Raw genomic sequence first — 21017 nt, 5'->3', positions numbered from 1 at the left:
ATACCCGTTCAACTTGGGGTGACTACAGCAAAACAAAAAGGGGATGGCTGAAAGGTTTAGAATTAATCTTAACCACTGGCATTGCTCTGGGCAACCCTCCAGACCATTGTTCTTCACCTGTCAAGCCATTACAATAGGGGAAAGACCATATGCAAATCAGGCTTGGCCCACATCAAAAGGGGTAGTCCAGCCTGAACTGCTTGGTCACATCCCTTTTGCACAAGACCACAAACACCCCCAAACATGTTTGAACCTCGTAGTGCCTTGTCAGTGAGAAATAGGTTGGGTCTCTAGGCCCAGCAGGCATGGGACCTATATCTGGGCATACCCGTTCAACTCGGGGTGACTACAGCAAAACAAAAAGGGGTGATGGCTGAAAGGTTTAGAATTAATCTTAACTTCTGGAATTGCTCTGGGCAACCCTCCAGACCATGGTTCTTCGCCTGCCAATGAGGAATTTAAAAAGAGAGAGGGAGGTTGAAAGAGAAAGCAGGAGAAAGGAGAAAGGAAAACAACGTAGTGAAAGAAGATGAAGTAGAGCTCAAGAGAACTAATGAGAGGAAGGGAGAAGAGTGAAATTAAAAGGGGGTAACGATGCAACGAAAACAAGATGGGGAACATGAGAGAGGAGGGAAATGAGGTGAATTAGAAAGTAAAAAGAGATATAAGGAGACAAGAAGGAAGGTCAGAGAGTTTTAAAGAGAAAAAGGCAGGGAGCAAGATGGTATGATCATGAGGGAGGGGATGGATAGACAGGGGGAGAGAGTGAGAAAAGTAAGAGAACATATTGATAGTGAGAAAGAAAGATAAACGCAGAGAGAGAGTGAGAATAAGAGCATGACAGGGGGCATATTGAAAGTCAGACAGAAAGAGATTTAAAAAGTGAGTGGTAGGGAGAGAGATGGCAACAGAGAGAGACAGGAACAGAGAAACAGAGAGAATGAGAGAAGAGCTAGAGAACAAATTATGAATATCATTTAACAATGTTTTTAAAACCAAACTGCTAGGCTTTCAGCAACACAATATCCTCCAAAATGAAGCCATTGAGGTATACCCAAATGAAAACATTTTCAATTAAGTACCAAAGTGAGTTTCAAGTGAATCAATTATAGGACTTGGCGCCTCACTCGACCGTATCACTTCCAGGGCTGAATTACCGAATACCCAAGCTGCTTACACTTAAGTTGGAATACATTTTCGGGGATCACATATTGCAAACGATGGAAGCATACAGAGGAGCGCCTACCTTTCTTCCTGGCTGTGTCATCAGGGTCCAGATTCCTGGTGACTGTGACAACCTTGAGCACCAAGTGGTTTCCCCCATGCCGGATCATGTTCACCACCTGCCGATGGCCCACCTTAACGACATTCTCATTGTTCACCTGTGGGGGACAGGAAGAGGATAGTACACGTGAACACGTAGCCTAGTGCACAACATGCACAGTGACAACCTAATGTATTCATTAGCTGGAAATAGTTAACGATTCCCTGAAAATTCTGATGGCAAAGACATGTCAAACGCAAACATTGTTTGGAAATATTTAGAATGGTAGAGCATTAGTGAGAATGCCACTAGCTCATCACACTTGAATGAAAATGAAATTAATTATACAAAGCAACTCGTTTGCAGTCTTACTTAGGCATTTCCAAGAAAACTAGGGGTCATAAATATAACTCATATTCATTCCTGTAAGGTGAAGCCTCCACCCTATACAGATTGGATACATTTAATCACACAAAGGTGAGGCATGAACCATGCAACTGAAGAGGAGCAGTTGGACTTGCTTTCCCTAGTTTCCACACATCACGTCCGTCATACTGGAACAGTAGCAGAAGAGCCCTATGTGGAACACCAGGTATCATCCCAATATTGCATCGAGGTCATGAGATGGGATATGCACTCAGACAACCATATCAAATGTACCCTCGAGCTGAGAGGGTGGACGTATGTCTGCACACACCATTGGACATCATAGAGCTATAAGTGAAATCTGACAAGAGCAGAGTGACGTCATAGAGAAAAGATACTGAGACTTACTGAAACAATATGGAAGTACTCGAAGAGTAAAGATGTAACTGAAGTAACAAGAGAAACATGTAATCGAATATGAAGAAATCGTATATACAAAGACGATAAAGTAACCTGGTGGTTAATAAACGTATATATGCAGAAATACAAGGTAGATGAGACATATAGAAGCTTGCTGCAGAGGAAAGCTGGCTAGAGTGGCCATGATGTAAAGATGGACGTCAGACTTGTATTAAAACCATTCAAGCTACCTCAGAGACAGACCAGGGATACAGAATAAGGAGATGCTGGAAAAACTGCTTTTGTGAGAAATAAAGAGGAGATTATTGGCTTGGGATCAAGGATGCTATTTCAAGGAATAATTGCAAGGCACAAGGGGAGTCAAAAGGATAAGCCATGTACGTAAGACATATCTCTCCTAGAATTAGCGTAGGCGAAAACATCTGCAAGAGCCAAGTATTAGACAATTAAAGATGCAGAAACCTATGTACGACGGAGTGAGCAAGTCTCCAGAGGCCAAGAATTGTAATAACACCCAGCACAATTTAATCAAATAGCAGTATATAGAAGGTTGAGATGGACAAATTTGTTGTCTCCTCACACTTGATTCAGAAGTTGAAAACAAAGGCTATTAACTAAGCCCAAGTAAAGATAATAGTGTGCCTACACTCCCTTGAATGCCCCAGAATAGAGAGCAGGCTTTGAGGTCAACTACAAAGGTGCAGCATTGGCTTAGGGCATGACCGATGAGAACAGACTGAATAATTGGCAAAGTGGGGAGTAGCTTGACGTTGCTTGCGGCACCTGAGTTGCATTTTGCTTATGTGCTGCTACCGAGCCTAAAGTCCAAGGTTGGGAAAGCATGCAACCAATCAGAGGGTCTATGTAGCAACATGCTGTTCAATGTTGCAGAGACCAACTGGCTGCAATTGTTTCTGCTATAATCAATATTATACGTATTTAGAGGTAGTTTGAGGCATGCCCACCAGATAAGGGGCAGCCAATGAAGATATTAAAACCTATGAATACTACAGGTATATATGTTCCCCTAACCAATCCATCCCTTCAATAGGTTTTAGTTTGCCACGTAGGATGACATCATAAATTACGCACATTGAGGTATAAAACCTTTGTATAATCACATTTGGGTGTGAGTGTGTGAACTACTGCCTGTTATGTACCAGATTGCCCTACTTTATGCTGATAATGAAGTAGTACTTTGCCATATTCTTTGAGTCTGACTGGTTATTTGGGTCTGAGATCCTTATGGGTAATTCCATCTATGAGATGCTTGAAGGTGCTAGAGGACACAATGAATGACAAAATGGTGGACTATTCGAGCCTGGGACAAATAAAAGAGCAGGAGTTGCAGCTAGATGGACCGAAAGCTCACCATGCATCACCAAGATCTGCTCCACCTGCAAAGTGCAGTGTTGAATACCTGGCTTAACTCTACCTTTCATCCTTCTTAGGTCAATGAGTACCTTTGGATGGGATAATAGTTATCTTCTTCATTACATCACTAAGAAATAGCAAAACTGTGGATCACCCTCGAAATAGAAACATATTGCAGTTATTGTTCTACTCACTGCATCACTCAAAGGCCCTACTTAGTCTCTAGTTTGACTCTCCCCACCAAGAAGGGGCGTGCATGCGCACACACATACACCACCCCCTACCCAACGTCTTAAGGGAATTGGAGGCACAGGGAAAAGACAGATTTGAGGCCCTGCCGAAGCAAACAAATTGAGGATGCAAGAATCTCTGGTTGCACCCCAAATCATCATAATTGCAACCCATACCCAGATATACTGGCTTGGCTACAATTAAAGTAAGCATGGGAACTTCGATAACATTCTCTTGACCCCTGCAGCTATTCTGGCTTCAGAATAATAAACTGTGGAATAAACATCCAAAAGCCCTGCGCGCGGAAAACAATTTGTTGAGATTTAGAAAAGGGTTAAAAACCATAATTTTCAAGTAACTATGGCTAGATGTCCGCTATTTGTCTCTCCATCTCTCCCCTCTCTTCCTTTTTCTCTTGCTTTCTTTCTCTCCGCCCTGATGACTGCGAGCTCCGGGGCATTACCAGTGAACAAATAAAATAACATAAATAAATCTGACTTCAAAGGGCAGCATTAGCAGTCCACATCGAAGGTGGCAGTGTTCTTGCATATATACAGGACTCATTTTAACAACAGCCATGAGGAACTTATACGTCTATAGCATGGACACAGACCAGTAGCCATATGAGAAAGGTTCACATAGCCTTATACAGGACTCATTTTAACAACAGCCATGAGGAACTTATACGTCTATAGCATGGACACAGACCAGTAGCCATATGAGAAAGGTTCACATAGCCTTATACAGGACTCATTTTAACAACAGCCATGAGGAACTTATACGTCTATAGCATGGACACAGACCAGTAGCCATATGAGAAAGGTTCACATAGCCTTATACAGGACTCATTTTAACAACAGCCATGAGGAACTTATACGTCTATAGCATGGACACAGACCAGTAGCCATATGAGAAAGGTTCACATAGCCTTATACAGGACTCATTTTAACAACAGCCATGAGGAACTTATACGTCTATAGCATGGACACAGACCAGTAGCCATATGAGAAAGGTTCACATAGCCTTATACAGGACTCATTTTAACAACAGCCATGAGGAACTTATACGTCTATAGCATGGACACAGACCAGTAGCCATATGAGAAAGGTTCACATAGCCTTGCATAGATACAAAACTAACATTAGACATCACAAAGGAAGAAGGGTGGATATGCCATGAAGGAACTTAATTTGTAAATAAGATCGAGCCATCAATAGCCACTTCCTCAGTGAGCAGCTAGATGATAAAAAACAATGGTGGTTGTGTTCTAATGATAGTTGTTGAACTTCCACCATCTGATGACATCCAAATGTTCAACACATACTAGAGCAAGCAGCGAAGCATTGTGGCAACAACAGCTGACAACTGATACGAGAGCAAGCAGCGAAGCATTGTGGCAACAACAGATGACACTACTTTTTCACCAATTAAGTTAGGTACGGTTTTAGACTCTTTTCACATAACAAAACATGGCCATATATGAGGGCTGTCGGAGACACTTAGTCTCTCTTTTCATGAAAGGTATTCTAGACCGACCTGAAAGCAAAAGGAAGCCTGTTCACAAAGCGAGCACTCAAACGTGAACATCTTCATTGACTGAAGGGATCTGTGTGATCTGCCTGCAAACCTTTTGTTCACGGGCAAATTGCCCGCAGTAAAATTGCTCGGGCCCCGTTTTGAGCGTTCATTGGAAACGGGGACCCGAGCGATTTTTTGTCCCTGACTCCATTGTTAAGGATGCAGGGGACACCCCCAAAACCATGAGGCCGCAGATATCTGAACATGAGGAGTGGAGGAAACCCCTGCTCCGCATGTTCAGGTAAGGAGGTCAAAAATGATGGTCATATTGCACAGCATACATTAGGTCAAAAGTGTAAAACGATCAAATAAATAAAAAAAAGTGCGTAATACCGAATGAAGCGCACACATAAACTCACTGCCACAGGGTACGAAAACATTACTATTACGGTTGACACGAATAGTTGGCAGGCATTTGTTTTTAGAATTGACTAAATAATTATCACTGTATTGGTTAGTAAATATAAATATTTTGGATAGACATAAAAACAGTATCACCCGAGGAAATCACATAGATGGTCTTTATTTGTATTCTTATTATAGAGCTCAAGAACACAGGAGTACATTCACTGGAGACGTCTTGACGTTACTGTCCTATAAAAGGCTGCAGCGTTTTTAACACCTTAGAAGTAGCACTATGAAGCCGAAAAACATTGTTTTGACATTCTTCAACAATGCCTAGAGGCATTGATAGATACCTCAAAATATAATTTCTAAGGAAACTACACATTTATTTATATTAATTTTAATTTGTATAAAGTGTTACACACCCATAGGCCTCAGATTACAACAGAAAAACAAGATAAACTCACAGTACAAATAATAATACAAAAGAGGTGTCCATGCTCGACAATCAACAGTACTATAGAGCAAGAAAGTCAATAACTATCTTCAAATCAGATGAGGCGTGACAGATCATTACAGGCGGACAAAAAAGATGGCAGGCTACTTTTACCACAACTCACCAGTATACAATCGTTGCCATTCTGGGTATACCACTGATTTATCTTGACCCTTCAAATGATTTTGAGATCTGCTAGTCTTACACGGCCAGCCCCAGTCATCTGGCGTAGCCATGCCAGCACCTTGTTCCCCAGGGAGTCCCTAGGTTCATCTCACGGATGCCACCACATTAGTGATGACAACGTTTCTATGGTCCATTACAGTCTACTTCATGAGGTCATCTATAATTGGAGGCAAAAAGGTTTTGCAAATATGCACATTTCTCAGGAAACAATATTTAGGATTAGGGATATTCTGTTGGGAATGGTGTACGGAGGCTTGAGCCATCACTCCTTTTTCAACCTGCAGAGTTAGCAGAGGTAATTGAACTTGCTGTCCAGCTGTGGTGAAAATATCAGGGGCAGGATCTTGCAGGTTGGCTAACACCGTTTGCTGTTTCGTAGGTTTATTATCCTAAAACAGAATCAGATTATCCAGTTCAGGGGTCGTCTGACCGGAATTAACCCTAGTATCCCTAATAGTTATACTCTTCCCATCCACCGAATGTTGATTTCTACACAAAAGGGCCAGACAACTCGGTGGGTTGTTTGGGAATTCTGACTAATTTCCAGTTGGGATGACTGATTTCTCTTGACTATAGACTGATCCGATTGGCAGGATGTATCTACTTTCCCTGACTGCAAATGCACTGCCAGTTTGTCCATTACATCTATCCAGATGCGGAATTCTGGGAAATGTTTACATAAATGAAGCCCTACAATTATCTTTTCCATAATTGGCAACCATGGTGCAGGGCTGATGGGGCCAAATTGACAAGTTTGATAAGATCTTCCCTCAGACAGTTCAGGATTAGACTACAGGCAGGGTTCGTATTAGCTATCTCCATATTTACCAGTTTAAGTTGATCAGGGACTTTTGGTACCCAGTTCTCTTTAGAACTATCAAGGGCAGTCAGAGATGACGTTGCAACATCAAACCCTTAGGCACAGCTTTCAATAGGATCCTTCTTAAAGGGGCCCCCATCTCTCCAATGAGGAAGATGATACTGGCGATATATGATGTATAGACATGTCCCTCAGACAATAAATACAGTGATGATTCCATAGCGATAGTGTCTCTTTACTGTGCCTTTTTATGAATGTTTGTCATACATGTTTTTTAAAATGTTCTTTGTATAACATGTGTTGACAAGATGTTGTGATGAATCATTGTGATGTTTTGTGACTCTGATCTATCTGCTTAGATTATAAAAGCAATGCAAAATGTTTGAATAAACTATTAGCGTGAATATACTAATTTGTTCGATAATGTTTTGTCCATCCAAAGAGACCCTAACCATGTGTGTATTCTGTATTGTCTTAAAGGAAGGTAGACATATCCAAGTTTATGTTTTGAGTTATGTGTTTAAAAGCCATGAGGAAGGTTCATGTTGCTAGTATTGAAACAGGACACAGATCAGCAACCAAGAGTAAGACAAATATGTCTATTGTAAATAGAGGAAAGGGATGAGACGCAATAAACAGACAGATCACAGGTACAGGACACATAGTAGCAGCCTCGCAGAATGCAAACGTGCTCATCCAGGGAAATAGGAGACAAGCTCAAAGCAAGGAGGAAGGTACACATATAACACAAATCGAGGATACTGATTAGATCTTACCAGGAAGTTGTATATATCCAAACACAGACTGAAAATAGAAGAGCACCATGGTTTTCAAATGTGTTGCCTTGAGTGAGGCATAACACAGAAAGGTGTGGTGGCGTGCAATATATCATTGGCTACTATTATAACATATGAAATAACATTATAGCCAGTCAAACTATGAGTTAGGCTCTTTTCAAGAGTCTAAACAGATGTCTAAATCTCTTTTAAGAGCTGACAATTTTGAAATGTTTGGGGCCAACAATTTTGACAAGTTAGGACTTTGTGAAAAAAGGACTAGTGGAGGATCAAACACTTTGGTAATGGGACAAAGCTGGGATTTGAGTGAAATCTGCAATTTCAGCACTTGACCACATTGTTTACCAGTTCCTGTTGCACAGCAAGGTGCATTTTTCTGTGAATGTTTGACCTTCATGAAATAAAGTAATACCCTGTATTGTAACCTTGACATTCACAATACACAAACCACATAATAAAGGAACATGACATTATATAAAACATTAATCCTTATGGAAACCGTTTTTGCAAAAGGGGAATTACTATAGATTTATTTTCTAATGTATAAAGGCAAGTCTACAAGTACCACAATACTCGATGGTCTGAGCCTAAAATGTGCATCAAGGTTTCACTTCTGTATTTTAAAGATTTAAATGCATCCAACAGAAGAATGTGCTTGTCAGAGGCCTGTGGCATTTGGTTGGCTCTCTCTTGTCTAGGACCACTCTCACTGAAATGGACAACTTGAAGAGGAGATAATACGCTAAACAAACAATGTCATCAGAATGTAAAAAGGCAAACCTTTTCACCAAACACAGTAATGAACGAGACAGTCGCATAAGATAATTGGTCCAGCATCACAGTGCCGTCTAGTGCCAAAACCAGTTATGAGCATTCGTACTTTGGTTCCACTCTCTCGAATTTGGCTACCTAATCACCTCTCGCTACTAATGCTTCATGCTCTGCATTGGGGAGGGGAACTTTAAGAACCCTCATTTGGAAGGACTGTGCTCTAGAACTTCAACATGCTGATGCTATGCTAGTTTTTATTGGCCACTGCTTTCTGGCACAGGTATGTTGTTTTAATAGGTGTTAGTCCATGTACTCATGGTGAACAACTAGAGAGAAAAGTCAGAGTATGCCTTACCAGGATTTGGAACTGTGATCTGACCTTGTAACTCTATGTCTGCAACAAGAGGTTAACCCACTGAACTATTTTTTTTCTAAATCACATTGACCCTCATTCATATCAATAAGCATGTCAACTTCGATTATTGCAGGTGATCAATATATCCTCAACCTCAAATAAATGTGAAAATGCTACACAGGTTATGCTATAGTGGATTTACAAACTGTATGTACTACAGAGATTACAAGAATAATTGAACATATCAGATTTTCATTGCAAGCGACAGCCAGGCAGCAGATGTAGGTCATCAGCAGCGCACTGTATAATATGACATGCGTGGGTTATGTTTTACAAAATATGGACACTTCCTTTACGCCCCATAGGACAAATATTTTTTCAGATGCTGCTAATTGGGACATTTTGTGACAAAACTGCACAAAACATTTCAGTAAATAAACATCTTATTCCAAAGAGCCATGAAGTTCCATCCAGGGGGGTAAAGTTATAGGTTGTCCTACTTTCAAAGGTGACCTGAGCATTTCAGGATGGGCTGGACAATAGTGCAAAGATGCGCTGTCCAGCCCCCTTGCATACACATGGTTGATGGGAACAAATTTCACAGAGACAGACCATTAAAGGGCCCTTCTCTTTGAAATGCTGAGAAACAAAAGGCATTTTCATCCATGTTTGGGGGATGGGAATGCAAGTGTGGCAACCACAGTTTAAACCATTTCACATAAAAACTGTTTGACACATGAATTTCACCCCTCTCTCTCTCTCTCTCTCTATATATATATATATATATATATATATATATATATATATATATATATATATATATATATATATATATATATATATATATATATATACACATATATATATATATATATATATATATATATATACACATATATATATATATATATATATATTACATGGCCACGGTAGTGGCCATGTAGTTATGTAGTTATGGTTAAGTTGCTGTTTCCATAGGAAGAGCACTTTTTGGGCGGCTTATAACTTCGCTCTTCCTGGACGGATCCTCACCAAACGTTGCAAAAAAAGTATATGGGTCACCCTGAATTGTTTTGCAAAGTTTGGTGAGGATTCGTCCAGGGGGGGCAAAGTTATAGGGGGGGTCCCAAAACTTTTTTTTTTCCCATAGACTGAATGGGGAAAAAACTTTGCGCACGGCCACAGGCCAAACCGCTGGACGGATTTACACCAAATTTGCGGCAGGAGTGGGGGCTTGGTCCCGAAAGTGTGCTTTTGCAAATTTGGTTTAAATCCGTCCAGTAGTTTTTTATAAAATGACCAAAACGTAAGGCAAAAGAATTAGTGATATCTGTGTTCGCTTCGCGGACGGACTTCCCTGTTCACTCCGCGGACAGCACCCCGATTGGCCCATGGCCTTGCGTCATGTCCGCGGACATGCGACGTGTTCGCTGATTGGACAGCGAGGGGCGTGGAACGCGTCAGATTTTCTGTGGCGCCCGCCATCTTGTATTCGCCATCGATCGCGTACAGCGCGGTGAAACGTGGATAAAAAAAATTGTATTTAGTGCCGTGTGTTGGTGTGTAAGAGTGTTTGGGGAGGGTGGGGGAGTATGAGATAGGTTCAATGTTTTTTTTTTTTTATGTGCTAGATGTTTTTGTTGCGTTCGATTTGTCCGCGGAGAACACGGCTGTTCTGACATTTTGTAAATAAACTAAATGGTGGGGTGTTTAGAGGACGGAGTATGTGTCATTTTTGTTCGCAAGGAAGGTAAAAATGAGCTATGAACACTCGCAGTGTACTTAATTGTTCGTAAATACACAAACTGGGGGTGTCCTCAGGACGCGGTCCATTTTGTAATCTGTCTAGTTGAATGTGTTCTACGAACACTCGCGGTGTCCCGAAATGGTTGCAATTACACAAAATGGGAGTGTTCTGAGAACGTTGTTTGTATTGTTCGTTGTCAGGGTGAAAGTGTTTTAAGACCACTCCTTTTGTCCGCTAATAGTACAATTTCCTATGGGCGTCAACTGACTTTTTGTCGACTAAAGAAACGATAAATCCGGCTGGTGTGCGCCGACATTATGTGATAATCCTATGACTGGCGCTATTGACCTGGCTGACTTGCTTTTGCGACACTAAATCATATCTCCCGCCCCTAAGCCTGATATTATCAAAGCATTCATATTCCCCGCCTCTCTCCGTGACGTTACAGGGTGCGTCATCAAACGCGCCCAGTCCTTTGCAGTCCTAAGTGACTTTACACAGAACCCGGAAGACAACACATATTATGTCACAACACAGCGCGCCACAATTTGGAATATGAAACAGTGATTTAAAAGCAAACAGCAAGATTGTAAATTTTGTAAAGTACATTTATTTGAAATCAAATGTTTAGAGAATATTCAGCAATTTGCATTTGTCTTTGTTGTCGATCCGCAAAAGTTCATGTTGAGGCACGCAATGTTCCTTTGCGGTACAGAGGGTGTTAGATCAGCTTACAACTCAGTGCGCCACAATTCGGAATATGAAACTGTGGTTTAAAAGTAAACAGCAGGATTGTACATTTGGTAAAGTACATTTATTTCACATGAAATGTTTAGTGAATATTCAGCGATTTGCTATTGTCTCTGCTGTCGATTAGCAAAAGTTTATTTGGAGCCACGCGTTGTTCCTTTGCGGTAGATAGGCTGTTGGTTTATGATAAAAGCAGTAAATGGTCGCTCTGATAATCGGAAGGTTGCTCCAACAACGAGCCATTAGACCACCCTATTGATTGGTATGTTGTTTGTAGCCGCTAGTACTGCGTAAGGGCATATTGGTCCTTGGCGATTGTCCCATAAAATGGTGAGGGTCATGAAGTTGCATATTTGGACCTGCACCTGGCAGTTGAAGACCCCATCTGCTGGAGTCTGTAAATCGTGACATAGGCAAAATGGGGCCACATACCGGTTTTAAAAAACATAAATTAGTCTCACCAGCCGATCTTCATTAAAAATCATCATTTTATTTATTAGGGCGTGAAACTATTTGCTATCGAAGATAGTGCAACGGAGTATGTTAATAATAAAATAATAATATTTTCCCATTCATATAGCGCTAAGAACTGTGAGGTATCTAAGCGGTGCTTATTATTAACCACGGTGTGTGTTGCTCATTTATCGACCACAGAAGGATGAAAGGCTGAGTTTGGCCTTGCCGGGATTCGAACTTGCATTAGCAAGGTGTGCACGGATGTCAAAGCGAGCGTTTTACTCGCTGTGCCACTTGACAGGCTACAGTGAAGTGGCACAGCGAGTAGAGCACATGACCGCCTGTAGACCGGTTAAATTATTTCTATTAACCCACCCTGTGTCGTCTGCCTTTTTCAGAGCCCTCTAAACGACAGGGGATCAATTCGGCGGTGATAGTGCGCGGTAGAAAACATTATGCCACTTTCAACGAACAAGTTCAACTTGAGCGGTCTTTAATGCTACGCTATTGTAATTATATTTGGTATAAAATAATCTAAAGGGTTACTTACAGTACAATTGCAATTTCCATTCTCTACGAGTAGTGCAGTCCCAAAATACGACTCCGCGTGTGCGAACGATCTTTCGCATAGTGATATAATATATAAAAGTGGTTTCGTTTCAGAAATTTCATCCTTATCTTCTCTTACGTTTTAGCAACACTCCTTCAAGAGAAGTCTTTCATCACAATCTCTGTCTGTCAAGGTCAAAATACAATACAACCTTATAGTCCGCTTCGTGAGCCCCTCCGGGGCCCGAGAAAAAAAAAATGGAAGCAGCTGACCTTCACTGTGAACGAGCATAAATTCTTACTTTGCAACATTCTGTGTAAACCCATCTGTGAGAAGTTGGTTTTTGCATGCCATGTTTGTATATTGTTTGCGTGATATTAAAAAAGGTTTGTTTAAGGGACGTTATGGTTCTAAGTACAGCCGAAAGACCCCTGAAAATCGCAAGTTATGGTGAGCTATGAAAAATAACTCGCGCCACCACCGTGCACTGCTAAGACTAACACCCAGGACATCAAAGATGACATTGCAAATGTCATTGATGAAATCACTGATGACATCACATGTGTATGTACTTTTCATGGAATTTGTGTACTAGGGATTTTTATTATAATGTTGTGAAAAAAGTGTCAAGGATATTGCAATAAATATCATACCGTTATTAGTGCTTTGAACGATGCATTGATATGAATAGCATTGTATTATGGGATTCTATCTAGTATACTGAGCTACTAATGGAGAAACATAGCATTGTGTGCCGAGTACAAGATGAAAGTATAATATTTGTAATGTTAATATGTTGAATAATGAAATGATAATTGTCCTGAAATGTTCGAAAATTCACAAAATGGGGGTGTTCTGAGGACGTTATTCGTATTGTGTGATTGCTTAGCTGTATGCAATGAGGGAATGGCACAGAGAGTAAAGTGGACGCCGTCCGTGGACACCGCGGCTGTTCGTGGACAGGGCGTGCTACATCCGGGTTTTTCCAGGAAATCCAACATGGAAAGAAGACTGTACGGATCAGCCAATCAGATGTTGAGGTTGTGGATTTGTGTTGAAAGAGACTGTGTGCAGTGAAGATGGCAGAAGTGGAGAAAGTCAGAGTGTTGGTGCTCAGAGATATGTTTGTGCATGGTTTACAGCAGTATGCTCAATGCAGGCATGTTGCAAAGAACTTTGATGTGAAAGGAGTGGAGGTGGTGTGGAGCACTGTGCCTGATTGCAATGTACAGGGAATTGTACAAGTTTGTGAGGATATGGCCACGATGAACAGTCCACATGTGGTAGTTTTGCACTATGGTGCTTTCCATTTGGGCAATGTCAGTGCCCCTACTTTGTTGGCTGATTTGGAACGCTTGGTTCAAGCCGTAATGAAGATCCTTCCAAATGCGAAAGTAATTTTTTCTGGATTACTACCTAGGGCAATATGGGACAATAGTTCAGTTTTTTGTCCTCAGCAAAACATTGCTAGGTGTGTCATCAACCGAGGAATGTGTGCCTTCATGCTTAGAGCTGGTATGTTATTCTGTAATAATGAGAATATTGATGCCAGTAATGCTGTTAATTTTAAAGAAGATGGCATTTCTTTATCTTTTACGGGAAATGCCTTTCTATTTTGGAATGTAAGGGTTGCTTTGGAGAAGGTTATGTGAAGATTTTAGGAGTAAAGTAAGAAAAAAAACCAAGAACAAAAATACAAAATAACAGGTGTCTGTCAAGCATCTGTAAAAAAAACAAAAAAAGACGGCTCTTTTCAGAGCCAACTTCAAAGGGGAAATGGGGCACACTATTTAAATTTACATTCACCACGCTCAGATTTTCGATATGTCCGCGGACATGGCGGTAGTCCGCGGACATGAAAATCACTATGAGGGGGTTATTATGTTCTATGTTACATGTATATGAAGTCAGGGATATTATGGTTAAGTTGTGCTACTAAAAACCTATGAAATTCAGTGAAAAAACCTTGTTAAAGGGACGTTATGGTTAAGTTGCGCTACTAAAAACCTATGAAATTCAGTGAAAAAACTGTTAAAGGGACATTATGGTTCAAAGTAAAACCGAAAAACCCCTGAAATTCGGCAGTTATGGTAACGTAAGCAACCATAACTCGTGCCACTGTGCACTGCTAACACTAACACCCAGGACATCAAAGATGACATCACAAATGTCATTGATGACATCACTGATGACATCACATGACTGGCTCTCCCTTTTTATCCTTTACTGACATATCGAAGCCACATAGTTTTCGTCAGTAACAGTCAAGAAGTAAAAATTGAAAAGGTACTATATTTGTAGACTTAGGGTCAAGTCACATCATATGAAACATATACATAGTGGAAGACACAGGCTTGAAAGAGAGCAATCCTTTCTGTGCATGAAGATAATCATTAGGGTTATCAGCACTTTCTCATAGTTTTATTGTTATTACTCTACCTTCCCTGTATATGCTCATATTTGTATACATTATATTCACTCTTCTTTCCTTTGGGTGCAGTCACATCATGTGATACACATACATATGGTAAGTAGCAGCTTTGAAACAGAGCAATAGTTTCTCTGCATAAAGACAATCAGTTAGGTTATGAACTCTTTCTGCTACTATTTCTGCTTTTTTGTTTACTTCACTGTCCCTGTATATACTCATATTGTTATGTGTTGTTGTCTCTTTGTGTTTTGTCTGTAATAATTATGTATTAAGTGGGTTTTATTATCTACTTATTACATGTTTCACAGTACGCAAAACTCTAATAAGAAAGCAGTTATCATTTCAGTATTCAACATGGCAAGATTATGAATATGGCACCTTCATCATGTATGCTGCACACACTGCCTATGTTTCTGCATGAGTAGCTTAGTATACTGGATAGAACTTCATAATAGAAGGCTATTTATATCAATGCATTGCTTAATGCACTAATTAGCTCATGATATTTATCCCAATGATCCTTGACAGTTTTTGGTCAGCATTATAAGAATCCCTTGTACAGAGTTTTTATGAAAAGTAAATGCACATGTGATGTCATCAGTGATGTCATCAATGACATTTGTGATGTCATCTTTGAAGTCCTGGGTGTTAGTGTTAGCAGTGCACGGTGGCGCGAGTTATGGTTGCTTATGTTACCATAACTGCCGAATTTCAGGGGTTTTTCGGTTTTACTTTGAACCATAACGTCCCTTTAACAACGTTTTTTCACTGAATATATATATGTATAACTTTGACAAGTTTCTGCGCAAAATTAAGCTAAAAAAATTCTTTGCCAACATTGATGCCCCCATGAAACGTCCAATACCTCGTACGGGTGGCACTGATCTTTTAATTTCAGACATTCCTTCACTCATGGATTTGGCATGTCTTGAAGATGATCAATATGATCCATCTAATATTGATTTTTCTAATTTTGATATCAATCCCAATTGGGATATACGCACCAAGCTAAAAAGTAAATCGAGATTCAATCCTCAATTTCCTGTGGGCGGCTGTATTGAGGCTTTCCATGACTTATGCATCGAGGATTTCAGAAAACTTCGTCATAAGGCTGGTACCAGCAAACAGAATCTCACCATTGCCCAACGCCAGGCCTTGAATGAACTCCAGCTGCTATCTAATATTGTTATCAAGCCAGCCGACAAGGGCTCAAATGTGGTCATCCAGGACAGAACTAAATATGTCATTGAAGCCAACCGACAATTACATGACCGCCAATGCTATATTAAAATGTTAAAAGACCCATCAGAAGAAATCAGGACAGATTTGATTGCTCTGTGTACCAGGTGGATGAATGAAGGTCTACTGGAGGATGATTTGGTCAAATTTCTCACTCCTACATGCTACACTATTCCTACCATTTATTTCCTCCCTAAAACGCACAAATGCCTCATTAATCCCCCAGGTAGGCCTATTGTTACTCTCTGTGGCTCATTATTGGAACATCTAGCCCAATTCATTGATGAAACATTGATCAAATTTGTCACGGGATTACCTTCTTACCTGAGGGATACTAAGGATTTTCTACAACACGTTACTAATATACCTTGGGAGGAAGGTTTACTTTTGGCCACTTTAGATGTAGTTTCGTTGTACACATCTATCAGCCACACTGTTGGTATATCTGCATGTAAATACTTTCTGGACACTCGTTCTTTAAATTACCTTGGACACAGCACTATGATCTTGGATATGCTTCCATTCTGTCTACACAACAATGTTTTTCTTTTTGAAGGCCATTTCTATCGGCAAGTAAGGGGGACTGCGATGGGTAGTACCTTTGCACCATCCTATGCTAATCTCACAATGGGGTGGTGGGAGGCTACTTTTCTTTCTGACCTATTACTATCTTTCTTTCCGACACAGATTATTTCTTGGTGGCGGTTTATTGACGATGTTTTTATCATTTGGAAGGGCACCGAAACTGATTGGCTTTCATTTGTTAAAAGTATCAATAACTGTCATGATCTCTGCTTCCAAAAGGTCAGGGTTTCCCAACTCCCTTGGAAGCAGATCCATAACCCAGGTTCTGAGTGCCAACCAGTCCCAATTGGGACCTTTTGGACCCAGTCCTGGCGCCAGTGGCACCAGGCTCATAAATATGCCCAGTCCCAGCGCTGGAAGCGCCGGGCTCATAATGCTTGGGTGGACTTACCTGCAGCAGACCATGCTGCTTACTTGCCTGCCAGTTGAGCCTCTGATCCTCTTCTGTTTGGAACTACTTTTCCTGTTGGGTGGGGCTGGAGCCACTCCCTAGATTCAGAAACTGGAACTCTTCTGGAAGGCAGGAACTCTTTTCTTACCAGGAACTCTTTTCTTACCTAGGCGTGGCTGTGGAAGGAGACACCTAAGCACTACAGGAGGCTATTTAAACCACACCCGGTGGATGAATCTTGCTTTGCGTTATTCTGCACCCTCTGCAGCAGAACGCTCATCGTGTCTTCTGCATCCGGTCCTGGGCCTAAGGAAAAAGGCTTACCATCCTGACTCCAGTCTTCAGCAACACCTATAAAGACAAGAAAGAACAGGTTAGCATTCCGGCATCTGAAAGGAAAAGGCTTACCATCCTGAATCCAGTCTTCAGCAACACCTATAAAGACAAGAAAGAACAGGTTAGCATTCCGGCATCTGAAAGGCAAAGGCTTACCTACTCTTCGTGCGCTCCGGAGGTCTTCACACTGCATTCCGGCATCTGAAAGACAAAAGCTTACCAACTCTTCGCAGGCTCCGGAGGCCGTCGGCGCTGCATCCCGCATCTGAAAGACAAAACAAGGTGCGTTTAAAGACATTGGGGAACTTTAATACTCACGTGCCATTACTCCTTTCCACATCTAACACAGTCGGTATTCCGGCACCCTGCAGCCGCTCCGAACTTGTACCTGCAAAATAAAAAGACAGTTAGAGCGCATTGTGAAGCTGGCAACAAGCGCTTACTTACGTGCTTCCAGGCGCTTCTATTCCTCACACGGGCTCCATCTTCAACTCACTTCAGCCCGTCATCCGCCATCGCCGGAACCCTGCAAAACAAGAGACATCATTATTAAAGACTTTAAAGACATTTGAGTTACTCGAAACTTACCGTTCGTGCAGTAAACGACGGACAGCAGTCCTCTGAAGTCAAGAGGCCTGCGCTACCTATCCAGTGAGGAAACTGGTTACAGCACCCTGCCCCGAGGCAGATGGAGAGCTCGGCATTCACTTACCTAAGACATCTTACTCTACACGTCAGGCATACAGTGCACAGAGGTCCAGCCCAAAGAGCCAACCGGGTGCTGCACATCACCTTTGAAGATACGGTAGTCGCCCAGTCAAGACCGGCGCCTCTGCGAGAATCAGGTGAGCGTTACAGAACGCAAAGCCTACCGCAAAACTCTCGCCTAGGCGCTATGGAAACCTCGGATACTGACCACCTAGCCCGGTTACTTGGGGAACTAAGGGCAGAAGTGCATGCAGCTCGTCAGGAAACGAATGCTCTAAGAAGGGAACTAATTATTTCCAAGGAGAGAACAGATGATCTTGCTAGACAATTGCTACAGTCACAAGCCGGACAGACCCCGCTACCCGCATCAGGGGCAAATCTTCCTTCAACATCCTCTATGAATCCAGTGCAGATCAACCTACCTGGGAATGTACCTCTGGCTCCGCCCGAACGATTTTCTGGTGACCCAAAGAGGTTTGCGGTATTTATCAATCAGTGCCGGTTGCACTTCTTATGCCGGCCAGCAGCCTTTCCAACTGATCAAGCTAAAGTAGCTTTTGTACTTTCGTACCTTAGTGGCAATGCGGCAGACTGGTCGATCCCTCTAGTTAATCAAGATGATCCGATTCTCCATGATTTTCAAGCCTTTCAGCTTAGTATGGAAAAACTGTTCGCAAGACATGCACAGGGGCAGGCCTTGGACAATGAGGTTCTTTCGTTGCGACAGGGTAATCAAGACCTTTTGGCTTATATTGCATCTTTCAATAGACTAATAGTGGAAACTCAATGGCCTGAGGACAAAAGGATTACGCTGTTTTATAGAGGTCTACGTGGAGAGCTCAAAGACGTTTTAGCCCAAGTAGTGAATCCCCCACAAGACTGTTCGGATTATATAGACTTGGTCGTTCAAATAGATCACAGACTGCAGAACAGGAAGGCCGATCGTTCCAAGTTTGAGGCTCGAGTATTTTCCAACCCGCCAACTCCTTCCAAAGGAGTAGACTCCGGGGAACCCATGCAAATAGGGGGTCTGAAAGGCCCTCTAACACAAAGGGAGCGGGAAAGGAGAAAACAGTTGCAATTATGCCTATATTGCGGAAACTCAGGGCACTTTCTTCGAGACTGTCCGGTGAAACCTGCCAAGAAGGCAGTAGGAGCTGCAGTTACCACAGTTACAAACTCTGAGCAGGGAAACAACCTCACCCGACAAGAATAGAGGTCCTCTTGCCGAGCGTGAAAACCAGTTCCGTGACCTCGCATTTCGTGATACCTATGGTCCTCATTAGCCCTGATAATCCGGATCGATTACATGCAATTGAAGCTTACGTCGACAGCGGTGCCATCGGCAATTATGTGGATCATGAAATGGTTTTGAGGATGAATCTAACTCTTTGTCCCAAGGCTGTAAAGGACGTCATTACTACGGTGGATGGTACGGAGATAGCCTCCGGGCCAGTAACACATACCACTCAAGAGGTGACGCTAGTAAGTCAAGATGGACACCATGAGAAGATCGTGTTCGATGTGATCAAGGCCCCTCAGTTCCAGATTATTCTAGGAATACCTTGGTTAGAGAAACACAATCCTCTGATCGATTGGCGAGCAAGAACGGTCCAGTTTCCAGAATGTGTCTCTACTTGTCACCCTCCACCTGGTGTTGCACTGGCAGCAATTTCTTCAGAGACTCTCCAGTTACCTCCCGAATACCTAGAATACCAAGATGTTTTCCGGAAGGAGCAGGCTAACTCTCTACCTCCTCATAGGTCTTATGACTGCCAGATAGACCTGATACCTGGATCTACTCCTCCTTGTAGTAGAATTTATGCCCTCACCGAGCCTGAGAACCTTCACCTTCGACAATACCTGGATCAATACCTGGCAAATGGGTTTATTCGTCCTTCCAAGTCCCCTGCTTCTTCAGCTTTGTTCTTCGTTCCAAAAAAGGAAGGAGACCTTAGAACTTGTATCGATTATCGCTCCCTGAACCAGATCACCGTTAAGAATAGATATCCGTTACCTTTGATCCCTGAACTCCTGGACCAAGTCAGAAAAGCATGCATATATACAAAGCTGGATCTTAGAGGAGCTTACCACTTGGTACGAGTAAAAGAGGGCGATGAATGGAAGACGGCCTTCCGCACCAAGTATGGGCTATTTGAATATCAGGTCATGCCCTTCGGACTTTGCAATGCCCCGGCCGCCTTTCAATATTTTATGAACGATGTCCTCAGAGAACTCATAGATGTGTGTGTTGTTGTTTACATTGACGACATTCTCGTTTATTCTTCATCGGAATCTGAACATCGGAAACACGTGAAAATGGTCCTCGAAAGATTGCGTCAACACAAACTTTTCGCTAAGTTGGAAAAATGTGTTTTCAACGTGACTGAAGTTGAATTCTTGGGATTCATATTATCACCTGGCGGAGTGCGTATGGATTCAAAAAAGGTCGATGCAGTTCTCAAATGGCCATCACCATTCTCCGTAAAAGGTGTGCAAAGCATGTTAGGCTTTGCTAACTTTTACCGCAGGTTTATCCCTGAGTTCTCTCGAATAGTCCAGCCCATCACTGCCTTGTTAAAGAAAAACAAACGTTTTGAATGGTCTACCGAGGCGGAACAAGCTTTCCAGGATTTGAAGACTAAATTTATCTCTGCACCAATCTTAAAACACCCTCGCCCCGAACTCCCCTACATCGTGGAAACTGATGCTTCAAGCCTTGCCATGGGGGCAGTTCTATCACAAAAGGACCCGGTAACCAATCAGTTGCATCCCGTGGCATTTTGGTCCCGCAAATTCTCGCCTCCGGAAATCAATTACA

The 21017-nt window shown here is 42.0% G+C and overlaps 1 protein-coding gene across 9 annotated transcripts in view; it reads right to left on the bottom strand.

The window, feature by feature from the left end:
• SHANK2 (SH3 and multiple ankyrin repeat domains 2) overlaps positions 1-21017 on the bottom strand; it is a 4166579-nt gene that overhangs the window by 336388 nt on the left and 3809174 nt on the right. For all 9 annotated transcript variants that reach the window (XM_069623409.1, XM_069623408.1, XM_069623411.1 and 6 more), the window contains one exon: positions 1247-1382. In XM_069623409.1, coding sequence (XP_069479510.1) covers positions 1247-1382 — 136 coding nt within the window. The remainder of the gene's footprint in view (positions 1-1246; positions 1383-21017) is intronic.

The sequence above is a fragment of the Ambystoma mexicanum genome, chromosome 11 (genome assembly GCF_040938575.1).
Source record: "Ambystoma mexicanum isolate Mex_15411 chromosome 11, UKY_AmexF1_1, whole genome shotgun sequence".
NCBI classification, from domain to species: Eukaryota; Metazoa; Chordata; class Amphibia; order Caudata; family Ambystomatidae; genus Ambystoma; species Ambystoma mexicanum.
The sequence above is the reverse complement of the archived record's forward strand: the minus strand, read 5'-3'. Positions and strand labels throughout refer to the sequence as shown.